Genomic DNA, 19,637 nt, shown 5'->3' with positions numbered 1-19,637 from the left:
TTTATTTATAGATTTTAAATGACTAAAAATCTATGTCTTAATAATTAAGGAATGTTGACAAATTTAAGTGACAAAGCATTCTGTACAGCTTGTGAAGCAAACAGGGCTTCTCGCCTGCTGTGAATGAAACCGTGAGTGGGAGCCACGGTGCCTCTCTGGTCATAGACCTGTGTTTCAGTGGGAAAGTGGGTAACAGGTGCCATAAGGAGTCAGGCCTCTCGGGTATGTCAGTCATTGCAAATGCAAAGAGGACAGCAACCACACCCCCAGCAGGCCCCTGTGTTGTGTTGGAAAGTCTCAAAGAGAGGTGTCTAGGTCCTACCTCCAACGTAAGAAGCTTGCTCTCTGGGCAGCTCCTGTATTAGAAGCCACTGTACAAGTTGGGAGAGCAGCTGAGAGTTCAAAGAGGAACTTATGCGGCAATGCAGGTTGTATGGATTGCGGAGGTGTTAGAAGCTGACACGACAAGAATTGGCCAGTTAAACCTGTGTTAAGGGATCCCACAAGGATTCCCAATGGGTGGTGTGGTACAAGGTCAAAGGACTCCCAGAATGTCCCCAGGTGCGATGGACTGACATCCGGTGAGACAGAGGGCTGATGGCACAGAAGAGGGCTTGGAGCAGGATGCATTTTGGAAATGTTGAGTTGAGAGAGCCATTGGGTTTGTGGTTGGATCTTGCAGTCTGGAATTCAGGAATGATCTAGGGAAGGACTTCCTGAAGCAATAGCACTCACAGGATATTGAGAGCCTTGACCCTGCACACTTCATCATGTGACACAGAAGGAAAGAGGGCTTAGGGGATGGGGGTTAAGGGGAGGAGAAGGATCCAGGTGTGTGAAGACAAGGGGTAAAGAGCCACCAAGTAGAGGAGCCCCTGAGGGACACGGTGCCTGGGAGAGAGGTGAAGAGTACCGAACGCAGGACGGCATGCGAGCTGAGTCAGATAGAGGCAGTTGGCCGCCCTTTGTCCCTGCTTGGAGGACAGTTTCCGGGCCTGGGAGCGTCTGAGCTGTTTAGTTCATTTATTGCATGCAACAATGCCCAACACAGCAGAGCTTTCTTCTGTGTATAAGAAGTTATTACCACTTTATGTTTTAAAAATCACTGCTAAATACAAACAGTGTATATATTTCCATCACAGCTAAGCAGATACACACTTCAGTAGAGAAGCTATTGAAGGAATCAGTACAGAGCAACAAATTGCTATCATTTCAACCATCTTTAATTTTGACATTCCTTGTGGCCTTTTTATTGAACATAAAGCGTAAATGTTGCAAGTGATTGCTCTGCCGTAACTGAATCTTGTGATGATTGTCTTTGAGCTTTAAACAAGACACCGACAATAAGGGAACTGGGCTGTAAGGCCGGGCCTTGAGGATCACAGCATTTAACAGTGGCAGTTTGCTCCAATTCCTGTGTCTGAATGGGTTAGTGGATTTACGTTCATGGCTGTCCCTGCCTGGTGTTGTCTTTGCAGTAAGATGCCTGGTTGATTATGTTTATTCTGTCTATTGGTGAAGATAAATATAAGAAGATATCTTTGTTCATAGATCGACATCTGTATTCTCAGTTGGAACGTCAGTTACATTCCATAATTAGGCATAAGTTTTCACAGTTAAATTGTTAGTTACGGAAGGTGAAACGACCAGCAGAAGGCTCAATAAGAATGAACTTCTGGGCAGGTGCTTGCCTTTTGCTCTTAGAGACCACAATGAAATAAGCAAATATGCAACAGCTACTTCCAGAAGTTTCTTTAGTGTGCATTAATGTTCTCCTTAAAAACAAACAGAGCCTCAAAAGGGCACAATGCTTAAAACACTACATTAAAGAACGTATGAAAATAAACTCCTGAGTTTTGAGTGTATAAATCACTATGAAAATATTACTGTCCTAGCGAACAAATATTCTGAACATCCTAACAATAGTTGCCTACAGATCTTTCTGCATCAGCTGTGAGAGTTAATTTCTCAGGCTGGTGGGGAATAGCAGTAGATATGAATAACAATTTTATTTTTGTTTTCTCTTATTTCAGTAGTGCTGATTTAGCCCATTCTTCTGATCAGTCAGTGCCATTAATTTTCTAGTTGTTTTAAGGAAATTGAACTTTTATGGTCATTTGATGTGGCAAAACATAACCTCAATTTAGAGATTAGGACATCTGGTCCCCTATGTGACAATGAAAACTCCCAATGTAAGTGAGGGGTAACGACCTTCTTATGCCTCTTGCCCTTATCCAGCTGGAGTAGCCCATGGCCCTTGCCAGAAACATGCTTTAAATGTATTCTTTTAAAAGGCTGCTGGAATGACGAAGGAAGCCAGTTAGATTCAAATTAAATGGGCAGACTGATTGTGTGCTTGCTTGCTCCTGTCCCAGGCCGCAGATGTCACTGTGGTTTAGAGGCAGCATTGGGCAGGAGTGGCGTTTGGAGCCATGTGCTGCAGCAGGAATGTGGTGCAAGAAAAGTGTGATGCTAACACCATGGCTCAGCGGCCCATGGTCATCACTGAATGATTTGCTAAACAACACAAAGAGGCCAGAAAAAAGAACAGCAGTGTTCTCATATGAATTTGCAAAACCCCTATATTTTATCCAGAGACACTGTGGGAAGCCATGGAGCTTTAGGATCTGATTTTTGTCAAATGTTATTTTCCCCTGCTCAACGTTGGGGACCCCTAGGAAGGAGAATGGACACGATCAACTCACTGCCTCTGCCACATCTCTCCTGTCTCCTGTGCTGTGGCCCTGAAGTTCAAGGCTTGGGAAGTGATGAGGATGAGGACGGTTTTGCTTGACCTTGCTTGAGATGGGGCCATGCTATCTGGGAAGAAGTGGAAACTTGTGAGGACTTCAGAGTTCTTCAGGAACACCCACTCTCCTCGTGTCACAGGCATCTCTAGCCTGCACTAAGCCTGACTGGACATGGTTCTTCCTAATAGGCCATTAATACACAAAATCAGTCCTCTGGAAGAGCGGGGCATCCTCCTCCTGGCATCCCATGAAACAGAGCCAGAAATGGCACAGTGGCTCCCCAGAAAAAATCAGCTATGAGGCTGTGCGGTAACTGGGTCCCAGTGTGTCCACCACTCTCCTCCTGTACCCCAGAGCAGCCTCAGAGCAATCTCTGATCCTCCATTTTCTCCAGGTAGGAATTAAACCCCTTCCCTCGCTCTGTTTCCAGATTTAGGGACTGGGAGGTTCTTAAAAAGTCTCTCCTTGAGCGGAAGTGAGGGAGCAACTTGTACCTGCACTGTACCAGAGGGACAGTGGCTCCATCCCTCCCACAGTGTTCTGCAGAGACCACGCTCACTTTCTTGCTTGTTGTTTCCACCCAGTACATCCTCCACTGGGAGACAGATTTCAAAAGCCAGGGAAGCTGTATGCATGTGGTACCACTGTGGGAAGTAATGCATGCTATCTGCGTCTCTCGGGCACCACTGAGGCCGTGTACAGTTGGTGGTTGATGTATGCATGCTATCTGCGTCCCTTGGGTACCGCCGAGGCTGCGTGTGGTCAGAGGTTGACACATGGTGTCTGCGTCCCTTGGGTACCGCCGAGGCCGTAGCCCTTAGCGGTCAAAGTCCTGAGCAAGTCTAGAAGCTCCTAAAGGCTGCTCCTCCAGAGTTATTTTCATTTACTCTTAGCAGAGCTTTTGTCAAAATAGGACGTTGACCTCAGCGAGATCCTCAGACTTAAATATGACCAAAATCAGCAGGCAAATATGCAGACATTCTTGAAAAAAAGATGCACACATATCAAAGAACCTGACTTGAAAACAACACCTGATTTCCAGATTGTGTATTGAGAAATGCCTTAAGCCCAGCCGACAACAACCCCACATTGCTGCAATGGTAGTAAGAAAAATCACCAGGTGACATGAAGCCTTTGGCCACCACACCAGAAATTAAATTTGACATGTTTGTATTAAACATGAACAAAATTAAGAATCAGGTAATAAATCAAGAGTAATGAATACATGAGGTTCTTTGGTGTTTTAATCTTTGATAAATGCAAAATTCACAGGAATAAAAAATGACAGCACCTTAATAGAAAATGGAATTGTTTTAAGAGCCTATTCACACACACACACACACATGCACACAAAAAGCTACTACTAGGACACAAGCTTATGAAAACAAGAACACCGTTCCCTGTGTTGGGAATTGATTGCAAATGTATTTGTAATCATTTTATAGACCACTGACAATGAGAACCAATAAAGCCGAGGTTCTGTGCCAGTGGGCTCCCTCTCGCACTGTTGGAGGCAGGGTGAGTGGACACAAGCATGCCCAGCCATGCTGCGGCAGTATGTGTTAAGAACATGAGCCAATGTGCATTATTTGAGGACCAGAACGTGTCGGTCAGAAGCCAACCTGAGGCACTCAGGAGAACGGCATCATGGTGAAGAGCTTCGCCATACCTCACCTCCGGTTTTCAGCGCCATCACTTCCAAGCCGTGGCCAGTCTTCCTGAGTCATTATCTTCTCACTTGTTTAAGTCACAGTAACACTACATTGGTCCAGGAAAAAACAGCTCCAAGGAGACCAAACCAGTCAGTGCCCCAACTTACTGTCCAGTTAGTAGGCAGTGAGCTGTCTGCCAGGGTAAAGCTTCATGTGACAAATCAGAGAGCAGGGAAAGGGTGTAATGTATTTGAGAAAGGTAAGTTTGAAAGTCATGGGTTTATTTCCATTAATACATTAATGCTATTGTAATTGACAAAAGGCCACAATTGTGTACATTAGTGGAGTAAGTTGGATGCTCTGCCCTGTATGGAAAGACTAAATCAAGCTGACCAGTATGGCCATCACCTCTAAATTTTTCATCCAAGTGATGAGGCACTTGAAATTTACTCTGTTGTGTCTGATCTACTCTGTTGTCCTGACTGTAAAGATCTGCCTGTTTCACAGAGTTCAGCACTGTTCCTCCTGCTGCTCAGACTTTGTACCCTGTGGTGCATGTTCCCCTGTCCTGTTCTTCTTTAACCCACCACTTGGCTCTCTCCTGGCAGGAATTTGACTTTTGCAGAGTCTATCAACAGGAGAAGTCGTGTAGGATTTTCTTTCTTTTTCTGACAGTTTGTGTAGCCTAATGCCCTCTGTTTTCATCTATGCTGTCACAAACAGGAGGATTTCTTTATTTTCCAGCCTGAATGTGTCTCCTTGTATAGACAATAACGTTTTCTGTATCTGTTGGTGTGCGCCTCATTCCTTAGACTGGCTGCAGTGAGCGTGGGAGTTCACGCGTCCCTTGAGCATACTGACGCCACATTCTGTGGATACCTGCCCAGTAGGAGCACGGCTGGATGGTTAAGAATTCTATTTTTTTTTTTGAATCACGATGCTGCTTCACTAATTTATATTCTCAGTGATTGTGTTTGCTCACTTTCGCTTGTTAACTTTGTCTTTTTGGAAGCAACCGTTGTAATAGGACTGGGCTTATAATTAGCATCTCCCCAATGAGGGGAGTTTGGTACAGTTTTTTATGATACTGTTGGCTAGTAATATACCCTTGTTTGATAAATATCTGTTCAGGTCCTTTTCCATTTGTAAATTGAGGCATTTATTTCCGTGCTGTTGTTTGAAGATCCTAATTTGATCAAGTGAGAGGTGTGGTTGATAGAAATCAAAAACCAGCATATGGAATAGCAGTTGCTATGGGAATGCAATTGTAAGTTATTTTTAAATTGTTCTTGTATTTTATATATTTTTAGAAAAAAAAAGTTCTGAAAAATAGATGTAAACTAAGTTATGGTTAGAGCAATGTCTCTGGAGTTTGAGTAGGTTTTGGGAAGGACCAAGAACATGTCACTGTTAAAATGTTAAAGACAGGTCCATGTGGATGTGAGCTGTGGCTGTGTCATCCTCTGCTTAAGTTAACTTTTGTCAGAACAGTTGATTCAGGTATAAGCCAATATCTAAACATATGATCATCAAGACTTGTTTTTGTTTTTATAACAATTTTGTTAGACTAATAATTTTTTCAAATGTTAGAGCTATGATTTATTCAAAAAACATTAGAAATCTCTGACTCTAGATAACTAGCAGTAGTATGCTATATTTTAGCAGTGAAAGCTGTTATCAAATGAAATGAATTAGTTACCGAAAGGTGAGGTATTGTGGAATGAAATGGGAATAGCTTTACTGGCATTCACTTGATTAAAAAATGTCATAACTGAGTAGAAATCCTTAAATCTGATCCTTGGTCACCCTTTGCAGGGAAAGATTTACACAAGAGCCCTGCTGGAATGGACTTTAAATTCCAAATGCAGGATCAGACTCTCCTGTGCTTTGTCATTTGAAACCAGCCAGAACTAGAGGCTGGCTTGGCAAAATAAGTCAGGAGTTGACGTGCCACATTGAACAAATGAGATCGTGTCCACAGTGCAGAGTGCACAGCCTCCAGAACTAGCTCAGAAATGTTGCTCCTCTTCCAGGGCTAAGAGTGAACGCAAAGTAGAGGGCAGGGTGGGGGTTCCGTTTACAAGAAGGAAAACATGTTATAATAAAACAGTTACCGACTTGCTTGGAGAAGGGATCGCAAGCTAACAGAACTGTGGACTGACGTAGTGAGGAGCTGCAGAATGCAAACCACCCCCTGGGCTGTGATCCCGAGCGTGGGCTGTGATCCTGAGAGGAGCAGCGGCTGGTGCTGGAGGATGTTGCCCATTCGACGATGGCTGACTACAGCGTAGACACACTACTGCTTCCCAGAGTTCTGAGAACAAAGGAAGTACTATGTTCCCAGAGCCCTCATTGGTGAAATTTTCAATGAAGAAGTGAAAATAAACAAACAAAAAGGGCAAGAGCAGACAGACACTGCTGCGAGGCACAGCATGCACAGCCGCCATCCTGCCATGTCAAGGCAGGAAGCAATTGCTGTGTGACCTGTTGCTGGCGCCTCTGGTTGCGAAAGAATTCCATGGTCACCCACCATTTTCACTTCAGCCTGGAGTGTGAGCAGCTGCTGGGCTTGGACCACAGAAACTGGCTAGCTTTCTTCTTCCGTGCCATCCACTCAACATGTGAAAGTCGGCGGTGAACATCGTGTAGCACTCTGCTCTGTTCCTACATGCAGTTAGAGTCAGAACATCACCTGGGGCAGAGGACAGATGCCCTGCATCCTGCGACTGTGGGAATCTGGGGGCTTGAGCCACCAGAGCTGTACTCACATTCTACATGGACCAAGGAGTTCACCTTACCTCATGGAGGTTAATCAAAGAAGTAACTTGTGTAAGAGTCTGCTCTCACCCTGGGAGACTACGACGTATAGATACACCTGCCATTGATTAAGACAGGAGATCACCTAGAATTGGACCAAAGCAATATACCAAATGATGACCTGCGTTCCAGCTAAACCATAAGCTTGCAATAAAACCTGTTCTGTAAGAAGGGGTGAGTGCACCACAGGAAGACATCAGTAAAGGGATGGAGGAGACATGGTGAAGCCAGTAGCATAGCGCCTACGAATGGACACAACAGCCCTCCCTAGTCAGTGCCCAAGATGTGGAAAAGCCATGAAATGACAGACATAGAATTCAAAATGCTGATTGTAAGGAGCTCAGTGAGATGCAAGAGGATGCAGAGGAACAGACAAAGAACTAAGGAAATCACTGAGTGACAAGAAGCAAAATCTGACCGAGGAGCTAGAACTCGTTGAGTCAAGTGAGATAAAATATACGTTTGAGAACTTTAACAGCACAATGGACAAAGGAAGGAAGAAATTCTGACTTCAAGGATAAGAATTTTGATATAACTCGTTAGACAAAAATAAAGAAAATTAAAAAGAAAAATTCTTAAATAAACCAATCAAGCAAGACTGAAGCAAATTAAAAAGAAAGAAGAAAGTCTGTGTGAAATATGGGATACCAACAAATCATTAAATATTTGTATTATACATATTCCTGAAGGAAAAGGGAAAAGGATTTTGAGAATCTGCTAAATGAAAGGCTAGCTGAGGGGCCAGCATAATGACTCATTGACTAAGCCAACTGTGCGTGCCGAGATCTCATGGACACTGGTTCATGTCCCGGCTGCTCTACTTCCCATCCAGCTCCCTTATGGCCTGGGAAAGCAGCAGAGAATGGCCCAACGCCTTAGAACCCTGCACTCATGCAGGAGACCCGGAAGAAGCACCCAGCTCCTGGCTTTGGATCAGTTCAGCTGCAGCCGTTGTGGCCACTTGGGAAGGGGACTGGTGAATGAAAGATCTCTTTCTCTCACCCTCTCTCTATAAATCTGCCTTTCCACAACAAATAAATCTTTTAAAAAATAAAGAAGAAATAATAGTTAAAAATTTTTTAAAGATCTATTTATTTATTGGAAAGTCAGATATACAGAGAGGAGAGACTGAGAGGAAGATCTTCCGTCCGATGATTCACTCCCCACGTGAACGCAACAGCAGATGCTATGCCGATCCGAGGCCAGGATCCAGGAACTTCTTCTGGGTCTCCCACGCGGGTGCAGGGTCCCAAGGCTTTGGGCTGTCCTCAACTGCTTTCCCAGGCCAGAAGCAGGGAGCTGGATGGGAAGCAGAGCTGCCGGGATTAGAACCAGCGCCCAGATGGGATCCCGGGCGTGTGCAAGGCGAGGACTTTAGCTGCTAGGCTACGCCATTGTGCCGGGCCCAATAGTTAAAATTGTGCCTTTCCAGTACAAATAAATAAATCTTTAAAAAATAAAAAAGAAATAACAATTGAAATTTTCTAAGTCTTGAAAGAGATATGGGTCTTTAGGTGCAGGAAGCTTAAAGTATCCCAAGCAAGGTCAACCAAAAAATGTCTTCCCAATTTTTCAAAAATTAAAGACAAAATAAGAATCCTAAAGACTGTAAGAGGATCTAATTACATATAAAGGAAAGCCCATTAGACTAACCTCAGATTTCTCAGCTTTTGGCAACCATGCAGTTCACAAGAGAATGAGACGATATATTCAAGATCTTAAAAGGAAAAAAACAAACAATAACAACAAGAAGAAAAGAACTTCCAACCAAGAACATTATATCAGCAAGGCAGATCTTTAAAAGTGAAGGAGAAAAAATTATTTTCCAGATGAGCAAAAACTACAAGAATTCACTACCACAGAGCAGCCCTACAAGAAATTCTGAAAGGTAACCTGCATTAAAAATACTATGAGAACACGTGTCAGCACCAAATTCACCAGCAAAACAGGTAGAATCAGTATCCAGTCAACAGCCTGGCATGTCAGAGTATTCATCTGTCAGCATCATCCTTGAATGTAGGTGGATTAAATTCACCAATGATAAAACTTAAGTTCGATAAAAAATCAGGACCCCACTGTATTCTGCCTACAACTAACTTGCTTCACAAAAACCCACAAACTGAAATAAAGGAGTGGAAAACTATGTACCAGAAAAAACAAACCCAAAGCAAGCAGACAGAACTATCTTGATGCCAGATAAAACAGACTTTAAATAAAACACTGTAAGAAGAGATAAAGAAGGATATTATACTAAAGTAAACGGTTCAATTCAGCAGAAAGACACAGCAATAAAAAATATGTATACCCAACAATGACCACAAACAGACACAGTAAGTACTATTAAATGCAAAGGGAGAGATAGACTCCACCACAGTAATAGTGAGTTTAATAACCCCTTTTCATCATGGGACAAATCATCCAGAAAGATCAATAAAGACACATCATATCAGAAAATGGGCAGTTACAGAACATTTCACCCAATTGCTATAGAATACACATTCTCATCAGCTCATGGAACTTTTTCTAGGATGGACCACAAATGGGTCACAAATCAAGGCTTAGAAAAGTGAAAAGGATTGAAACCATTGCTGTGTTTATTCTCAGACCATAAAGGGATAAACCTAGAACTCAACAAGTACAAGGAACACTCTTAAACACTTGAGAATTAAGCAGTATGATACTGAGTGACCAAAGGGTCATTAAAGAAATTAAAAAGTTCATTAAGAAAGTGAACATGAAGAGCTGTATGCTAATACGCTGGGGCACCTCAAAGAGATGGATGAATTCCTGGACTTACATAACCTTCCAAGATTAAGCCAAGAGGGATTAGGGAGGCTAAGCTGGCCATCAGCAAGGACTGGGCCTAATGCAGTTCTCCAGGTCTCCCATCCAGGAAAATTCCAGGCCATGGTGGCTGTATTACTGAATTCTACAAAACATTCAAAGTGCGGGTAACTCTTCAAACTGTTCTAGAATATTAAACGAGATGGAGCTCTGACACTCATCTTATTAAGCCAGGGTTACTTTGTTGCCAAAACCCAAGACATGGTGGGAAAGGAAAACTAAGTGGCAGGGCTGCATCCTTAAGAACACAAACACAAGGGTTCTCAACAAGATGGCAGCAACTGACGTCACAGACACAGGATTCTCAACAAGATGGCAGCAACTGACGTCACAGACACAGGATTCTCAACAAGATGGCAGCAACTGACGTCACAGACACAGGATTCTCAACAAGATGGCAGCAACTGAAGTTTATCTGTCTCTCCTCTCTGTATATCCGCCTTTTAATAAAAATAAATCTTAAAAAAAACTACATGAAAACACATCAGTTAGAGGGGATTTATTCCAGAAATGTAAGGGTGATTCAACATTCACAACTAAATAAATTCATGTCAGTGGAATGAAGAATGAAAACCTTAAAAGATGCAGAGAGAGCATTACTAAATTTCATTTCCCTTCATGATAAAAGAAAAGCGTTCCCCAAATCGCATATAGAAGGTGTAGTCCTCAAAACCAAGAAGGCTGTCACAAAGCAGCGGTCCATAGCATACTGCGTGGGGGACAGCTGACGCATCTTCCCTCCGGTCTGGAATGAGGACAGGGTGTCTGCTTGCCCCTCTTATTCAGTATAGTACTGTTCTTCTCTACAATGGGAACTCTCCTGGGAGTATTCGTGAGGTTAATTATTTACATAACAAAGTAGGGGAAAATGTGTAACTTGATATCTCAAGGTATGTGTTTTAGATATATATGGATATATATATATTGTCCTGATGCTGTTGATAATATAAGAAATAAATATGTAGGTAGACACTGTATATTGAAAAGCATAATTAAGCCCAAAGTTAGCAAAAGTTTTTGCCACATAGCTTATTCAAAATTTACTCTCATCAGCCTTTAAAAATTTACTATTATTTTATCTTTGCAGTGAAAACAGCAAGACAACTACTAAATTCCGTGCTATCATGCCTAGTTTTTTTTTTATTTTTAATACTTTGGCTTTTCCTTTCTTAATAGTTTCTTCTTGTTATTTTTATGTTCATGCAATAAAGCTGCACTGACACTTTGAACCTTGTTGGAGTTGAATATGATAGTTTACAGCGTCTACCTTCAAAACAGGAATCTGAAAAAAGAAAGCCTAAATTGCAAACCTCAGCTTTCGTTAGAAACTAAACTGGGATCACCGTACAGCTGTCTGGAATTAACTAATCCTTCCAAATGTGCCTGTCCTTGGGCATATGGAGAAGAGTGTCTTTAGCTTGAACTTCCAACCCACAAGAGCAGGGGCAGCGTCTGGAATAGGACAGCTAGTCAGTACCTTTGCTTTCTTGGCAAAAAAGGAAAAACTGTTAAGACTTTTAGCTTCCATTTCAATATAATAGATTAGAGTGAAAGGGGGTAGGAATTACAGGGGAGAAAATACATATTATCTGAAACAGAAGGGAAGCAACAAGTAATTCACCTTTGTTTCAAAGAATGCCAATAATGTCCACTTGAACCAATGAAATTACATGTGTATTCTGTTTCACTTCTACATTTTTTATTGATATAAATTGCATTGGTTTTGTGCATTCCACGGGGACAGTCACCCTTCCCCCATTCCCCATGCTCCTCTTCAATGGCATTTGCAGAGTCACGATTTTGATCCCCTGTAGTCACAGGCTTAATTTGCCACTAAGCAAAGTTTGAACAAGTATAAAGCTAAAAGATCACAGGACCACACTGCCCCTGGAATTCCAAGACCAGTCCTGGGGCTGGTGTTGTGTGGTAAGCCTCCGACTGTGGTGTGAGCACTTACAGGGTGCTAGTCCGCGTTCCGGTTGCTCCAGTTCTGATACAGCTCCCTGCTGCTGTGTCTGAGAAAGCAGAGGCAATGCAGCCCAAGGCTGGACCCAGGCATCCCTGTGGGAGACCCAGAAGAAGCTCCAGGGTCCTGGCTTTGGGTTAGACCAAGTAGCTCTGGCCATTGTGACTATTTGGGAAGTGAATGAGCAGATGGAAGATTTCTCTCTGTCCCTCCTTCTCTTTCTATAAATCTGCCTTCCAATAAAAATAAAGAAAAATTGTTCTATCCCAAAATGATGATTCCATACCTACACTCTTCTGTATGTTCTGAATTAGCTGCCACGTATCAGAGAAAGCATACAACACTTGTCTTTTTGAGACAGGGTTATTGTGTCAAGTATAACCGTTTTCACTTACATTCGTGTTGCCACAAATGAAAGGATTTCACATTGTTATGGCTGACTTGTATTCCACATTTTCTTCATCTCGCCGTCCACTGATGGACATTTGGGTTGATTCCATGTTTCAGTGATTGTGACTGGAACTACAGTGGGTGTGGGTAAATTCTAATTTGTTTAGATAAGTCCCCAGGAGAGGGACGGCGGGGTGATGTGGCAAACGGGTTTTCAGATTTCTGAGGAAACTCCATACTGTCTTTATTACAGTTGCCAGGTTGCATTCCCGCCATCAGTGCGATCAAGGGTGTTTTTTTCCATTGCTCACCAGTGTTTACTGGTTTTGGTTGCTTGTTTTGATTTTCGGACAATAGCTCTAGCAGCTGGGGTAAGCTGAGGTTTTTATTTCTGTTTCGACGGTGGCTAGTGATCTCGAGTGAGTCTCTGGTGTCTGTTGGCCATTTGCACTTCATCCTTTGACGATTCCTTGTTCACGTCCTTTACCCAATTCTTAACTATATTGTTTGCTTGGTTTTCTTAGATTTATTTTATTATTTTTTTATTGGAAAGTCAGTTATACAGAGAGGAGGGGAGACAGAGAGGAAGATCTTCCATCTGATGATTCACTCCCCAAGTGACCCAGTGGACGGAGTTGAGCCAATCTGAAGCCAGGAGCCAGGAGCCTCTTCTGGGTCTCCCATGTGGGTGCAGGGTCCCAAGGCTTTGGGCTGTCCCCAACTGCCCTCCTAGGCCATAAGCAGGGAGCTGGATGGGAATGTGGGCTGCTGGGATACGAACCAGTGCCCATATGGGATCCCGGCGTGTGCAAAGCTAGAACTTTATCTACTAGGCTACCGCACCGGGTCCATTGTTTACTTTTGTTGTTGAGTTTGAGCTCTTTTTATAACCTGTTTATTAATCTTCCACCAATTGCGTAGTTTGCAAATATTCGTTCCCATTTTGTTGGCTGCCTTTTCACTTTATTGAAAAGTTTCCATTGCACTGCAGAAGCTTCTTAGCTGGATGCAATCCCATTGGTTTATTTTTGCTTCAGTTGCGTGTTATCTTGCTTTATGTTTTTTTCTTTGCAGTAATTTTCTAAATGGCTCTGTTTAAATCACTGAACAGACTTTTGTATTTAAAATCACCAATTGTCTCTGCGTTGCAGCTGCACATGGCCTGTGCCAGTGGCTACAAGGAAGTGGCTTCGCTGATCCTGGAACATGGAGGTGACCCCCACGCAGTGGATGACCAGCACTGCACACCCCTCCATGTGGCTGCCAAGTATGGTCAGGTAAAGAAATTTCCTGCAGCATTTTTTTTTGGGGGGGTGCTAACTTTTTTTTCTTTTTTTTTTTTTTATTGTGAATCACATTGTGTTAAGTGATAGTTTTGTAGGCACTGGGATTCCCCCTACCCCTCCCACAACCCTCCCCCCTGGTGGAGTCTCCCACCTGGCTGCATATTCACAGTTGAGGCTCAATTGGGATTCATTCATTTTTTGAAACAACCTTATGGCCAACAAACGTCGTATCTTAATCGTGTAAATTGACTTTATAAAAGGGATACACAGACATAGGTAAGACACAGAACATACTCCAAGTCATTAGATTTCTCCTTAAATACCAGCAACAACTGAGGTGGGTCCAGGCTGGAGCCGGGAGGCTGGTCCATCACCCATGTGGGTGTCAGTGAGCCCGCTGAGCCATCACCTCTTCCTTCTGCAGAAACAGCAGGTTGGTTGGGCTGGGACTGCAACCGGGTGCTCCATGTGGGGAGCAGCACCCCAGGCTGGGGAAGACTTGTGCCTTTCGAGCCTCATCTCACTAGACAGATACGTTTATGAAGGAACGCATTTACTTTAACAACGGCGCATAAGCCTGTATGTGCTTCCAGACATTGTGGCCAAACCACTGGAAAATGAATCCCAGCTACGGACGTTCTATGGAATAGAATAAAGGATGTTTTCTTGACACAGTGTATGTTCTTGCGTTCACAAAACTGGACAGACTGAACGTTTTCTGTACTTACTGTTTGTAAATGAATGTAGGACGGGTAGCAAACTTCTTTAACTCGATTTGGGGCAGTGTGGCTGATGAACTGGAGTTATTTTATCTCTTACTTTCTTATTAGACACATTAAGTCATGAAGGAGAAGACAACTATGATGTTTAATGATTTATGTGAAAATTTGACAAGGAAGGATTCAAAATAATTCATCAGTACCAAATTCTAGTGCTAAAACCACGAGTGACATTTCACGTTCAAGAAAGTCTTAATGATTGTACAAGCAAAGCCCTGTGCTAAATGTACATGGAGACACATGCCAAATTCTTGACTTTTGGAATATTAGTTTGGGCTAATATCAATAATCAGTGAATTTTGACTTAGTTACATATTTCTTACACAATAACTACAAAATAGTTATAAAACGTGAAGTGTGCTATTGTTGATAGAATTGAAGCAATACAGTTTATGTATTTAAGAAAAAGTCTAATATTTGGTGAAAGTCATTCCAGCTCCCCATAGCAGTCAGGACAGTCTGCTGGAGCCAGGAGCCAGTTCTCCCACATGGGCGAGAGGATCTGAGCCGTCACTGAGGCCTGGCATCCTGACCTCACTGTGATGGATGCTGCTCCCCGGTGGCCTGTGCTGCCTCATCCTTGCAGCTTTCCTGGTCACAGCCCACAGGTCGGAGTCTCATCTTCACAGCTGCAATCCCATATTTCCACTCTGCACCGCCTTGTGTGCAGTGACTCCATCCTTGTGTGCAGAGACTATGCCCAGTCTCTGTCTGGACCTCAGTTTATCCAGAATGTTCCTTGACATCTAGTGGGAGGCAGCCGTTCCTGCACGATGTTACTGGTCTTGGTGCATGTAGCTCTTATGCTTAGCACATATGCTGCAGCGTACTGGGGACTTCCCCATGCTTGCCTCACAAGCTGCTTGCCACTGTGCTTGGTGCAATGCTCACTTTGCTGCTGGCACCTCTGATTTTCTGGGGTTTCCTTCACAGACTCACTGCAGATTGCTCTGTGAGTCTCATAAAATGCACCTTACAGTACAGCTTTACCTGGCCTTCCAGACCCTCCTGGGAAATTCCAGTAAAACACCCATGACCTCATAACCCACAGTCTTGGAATCTTCAGACCTGCAAAGCTAGCGTCTTGTGGACAGTGCCAGGATCTGTTGTCAGCAGCTTGCACTGGTGGTTCCGCTTGAGTCAAGCTGCAGTGGCCTCTGAGCACTGCGGTAGCAGTGGAGATTCTGGGATTAATTCTGTGCTCTGGGCAGCATCCTCGAAAGTAGTGCTGGATCTTTTATCTGAACTCATCTCGTTAGAAAAGCAGGTGGACTGGGCTCAGTGGTTAGACACCCTCTTGAAATATCCGCAGTCAGCTAGAGGAATGTAACTGGGATCAAACAATTTGACAAAAAGAAACAGTGGCGCCATCTCACCACCTTAATGCCTCCATCCACATCCTGGCATTTGAAGTATGAATGCACATCCCTGAGGGAGCTTTTGTACCGTGAGGTGAATAGACGTATTGAGAGGAAGATTACCTGTAAGTCAGTGCAGGACTGCAAATGACGCCGGTGTGATTCCCATGTACACGTGATTCTGTGCATCCAGTGATGCACCATGCTTCAACTGGGTGACCGAGGCAGTGTGGCACACACCAGGGCCAGCCACAAAAGCAGAGCACCAAGGAACGTGTGCCGGAGGTCCTCATTACTGGAGGACCTCTAAAATGTCACAGACTAGGCGACATGTTGTCGAGGGTTGCTTCTGTGCGAAATTTCCAAACACATAAAGACACTAACGATGAGCCTCAAGTTCATACTGTGATCCACTTCAGGACTGGATAAAGGGATGGTTTGAGGGAAAACACTCAAGTCATTGATGATACATTTTAGAAGGTGGCTGCACTGGATTTATAATCACTGTGTATGAGTATGATATGAGTTCTTTGTCGCTGTAATATTTTCTTAAATCTATTGATCACCTTTCAGGTTACTTCATTCTTGTATTCTGAGCTTTCCATCTGCCCCAGTGTGACTGTGGGGTCGTCCGTGATGTGACCGTGGAGGGGTAATACTAACAGCTTAGACTCTGACAGATTGCTGAATTAAAACACAGCGCAAGCCACTGTGCTATAGAATCTCTCGCATAAAGTATCCTAAGTAGGTCTGTAAGGTAAAAGTCATCCTTGAACTCTCAGCAATTAAACCCTCATCGGTTGAGTGACACTGTCTTGCATTCATCAAGTGCTGAAATGGTCTGAGTATCTGATATGTTCAGGAGAGAAAACGAGAGGCCAGACCGTGAGGGCCGCCGGGCAGCTCGTGCGGGATTGCTGAAGGCTGCGTAGAACGTGGCGTGCTGTGCTACCCCGCTGTCTTTGATGTTTCAGGCCAACCTGGTAAAGCTGCTGCTGCTGCATGAGGCAAACCCCAAGCTGGTGAACTGTAACCAGGAGAAGCCATCAGGTCAGTGGTGCTCCGGGACCCTAGGGCTGGCGGGTTCCACTCCGTTATCTTACTGCTGCTTCTTATAACAAGTGCAGGCTCATTCAGTGGGGTCTTTTGAAATAACACCTAGCGTTGCTTTCCATGAAGGCAGGTGGACAGCAAGAAATAAGGAAAAGAGCACTTATATGCTCATTTAAAAACTAGAAAATCTCAGGGCCCGGCGCAATGGCGCAGTGGTTAAGGTCCTCGCCTTGCACGCCCGGGGTCCCATATGGGCACTGGTTCCAATCCCGGCAGCCCCGCTTCCCTTCCAGCTCCCTGCCTGTGGCCCAGGAAAGCAGTCAAGGACGGCCCAAAGCCTTGGGACCCTGCACCCGTGTGGGAGACCCGGAAGAGGCTCCTGGCTTCGGATTGGCATAGCATCGGCCGTTGCGCTCACTTGGGGAGTGAATCATTGGACGGAAGATCTTCCTCTCTGTCTCTCTGCCTTTCCAATAAAAAAAGAAAAAAGCTAGAAAATCTCAACTATGTGATGTTTATTTTCAGAAAATGTTTTTGAAGATTTCCACAGTTCATTTAATTGCTAATATCTGTTTTTCTGTAAACCACAAATATTTTAAATCTCTTAAAATTTAACAGTGGGCCCGGTGCAGAGGCCTAGCACCTAAAGTCCTTGCCTGGAACATGCTGGGATCCCATACGAGCACCAGTTTGTATCCCAATGGCCCAGATTCCCATCCAGCTCTCTGTCTCTCCCCCTCTATGTATATTTGCCTTTCCAATAAAAACAAATATTTCTTAAAAACAAATGTAACAGTAAAGGAGCTGTGCATTTCTTTGCACAACATTAAAAGATATAGTGAGAGTCTGTGACCAATGGCACGCATGCAAAGTGCATACAAACTTCTGCCCTCAGTGAGGGTAATGGTACGGCCTCTTCCCTAGCATGATGGATGATGCATTTATTAGAAACGATTGGTCTTCTGGCCCCGTGAATGACCAAATCTGGATCAGTTCTGATCCCATCAGCACTGTGAGTGAGGAAGCTACCAGGATGGCTTCCCCCATTGGCCATGCTTCATCTCCCATTAGCAAAGGCCCTACTGTGCGCCGAACTGGCAGTCAGAGCTACACATTGGGCCCTCGGTAGATATTAGTTAATTGAATAAGATTGCTTGTTACACACCCAAAGGTTAAAGAACTGAATGCAGTGTGAAACTTGACTGCATTTTGGTTGTGGCCACTCCTGACCAGTCAGCAAGAAGCATGAGCTGCGTAAAGGGTGTGCGGAGCAGACAGCTGGCCAGTCGTCTGACGATATCGTCAGTCCTGTGTTACAACCTCACTATTTGATGTTTCTGGAAGTTAGCATGGACACATCTAAATGACTCTGAAGGAGTACGCAGCTGTGGCGTGGGACGGAAACTTTTCCCTCTCAAATCGAAGACGTTGATCTCACCCTAACCCCTTCCGTATGTCCCTTAGCACGAGTCAACTAACAGTGAACTGAGCACTAACATCTTCCTGTGACATCCAAATTGCTTTGGTTATCCTGTAATGTCACATACCTTAGCTTCAGAAAGGTTGAAATGGAGCACTGAACTTCTGGTAGGCTCTTTAATTGATACCAACGTGAAATTCGGAATCATCAAGCTTTGGTTTCAGCTGTTGTTAGTACAGATTTTGCTGTTCCATCTTTGTATATCTGCCATGCCTAATTTGTAAAGAAATATACTTATTTGTATTTTCAGTGTAACAATAAAGTTTAGAGAATGAGGCCTGGACCACAGTTATGATAACACAATTGAGTATTTCTTTGTGCATCTACCCATTTATTGGAATGCTGGTAGAGTGTTCGCTGCATGTTTTGTCATAGCCCAGTCACTGGGAGGATGAAGCTCTCTGGGTGACTTTGAAAGACTGAAATGACATGGCTTTCAAGCACAGCTTCTCAGTGATTTCTCAGTGTAGACTTTACCGCCCAGTAGATACTGTTTTATAGTTAGTCATGTGTAATTAAGCATACCACTGATGTAAAATTTGATAGTCCTTTAAAACGGTACCACTGAAACTTGATCCCTGTCGTAACTCTTACTGTCCTGTTGCTTTGCTTCATGCTTTCGCAGATGCACATCAGAGTGATTGAACGTCAGTGGCTGGCTGTGTTGTCATGCCTCGCTCGCCTCTGATTCTTGTTTCCTGCTTCTTGTAGATGTTGCAGCGTCTGAGTTCATTGAGGAGATGCTGCTGAAAGCAGAGAGGGCCTGGGAAGAAAAACCCAGGCAGCCTTTGTCTGTGCCTCCCTCGGCCCAAGAGGAGCCCTACGGGGAGATCCTGCACGATGTTCCGGTGCTTTCCAGTAAGCTGTAAGTGCTTCCTGCAGCTCAGTTCCCACGGTCTGCCGTTCGTTTCGTAGCCAATGTCAAGGCTTTCTCTCAAGAGAAACCGAGACCCATAAGGAACATACTGACCCAAAACCTCGATGATTTCAGCATCATTTGATGATAGGCTTGGATTTCCGGTGCTGTGGTCTGAGGCAGGGGTTGAAGCAATGCTGAATCTCAGCTCCCCTGACGGCGAGTGCTCAGTGAGCAGCATAGTTGCTAACCTTCCTAGAGTAGGAACTGCAAACATGCCAGTATTTCTCTCGCAAGTATAAAATGGCTATATTTTCTAAACTAGTAATCTTCTGGTTGATGAAGAATCTCCCAGACTGGGGTGGAACATTGCCGTTGTTTGCAAGGCTGACAAGGTGATACATTA

General features: G+C 43.9%; 1 protein-coding gene across 1 annotated transcript in view; it reads left to right on the top strand.

Moving 5' to 3' along the window:
- The window catches only part of MYO16 (myosin XVI), a 361,148-nt gene that overhangs the window by 67,958 nt on the left and 273,553 nt on the right, over window positions 1-19,637 (top strand). Inside the window, exons 6-8 of the mRNA XM_040991535.1 lie at window positions 13,571-13,696; window positions 16,817-16,892; window positions 19,087-19,240. Coding sequence (XP_040847469.1) covers window positions 13,571-13,696; window positions 16,817-16,892; window positions 19,087-19,240 — 356 coding nt within the window. The remainder of the gene's footprint in view (window positions 1-13,570; window positions 13,697-16,816; window positions 16,893-19,086; window positions 19,241-19,637) is intronic.

The sequence above is a fragment of the Ochotona curzoniae genome, unplaced genomic scaffold, assembly GCF_017591425.1.
Source record: "Ochotona curzoniae isolate NIBS_2020 unplaced genomic scaffold, NIBS_Ocur_1.0 contig_64, whole genome shotgun sequence".
In the NCBI taxonomy this organism is placed as follows: domain Eukaryota; kingdom Metazoa; phylum Chordata; class Mammalia; order Lagomorpha; family Ochotonidae; genus Ochotona; species Ochotona curzoniae.
The sequence above is the reverse complement of the archived record's forward strand: the minus strand, read 5'-3'. Positions and strand labels throughout refer to the sequence as shown.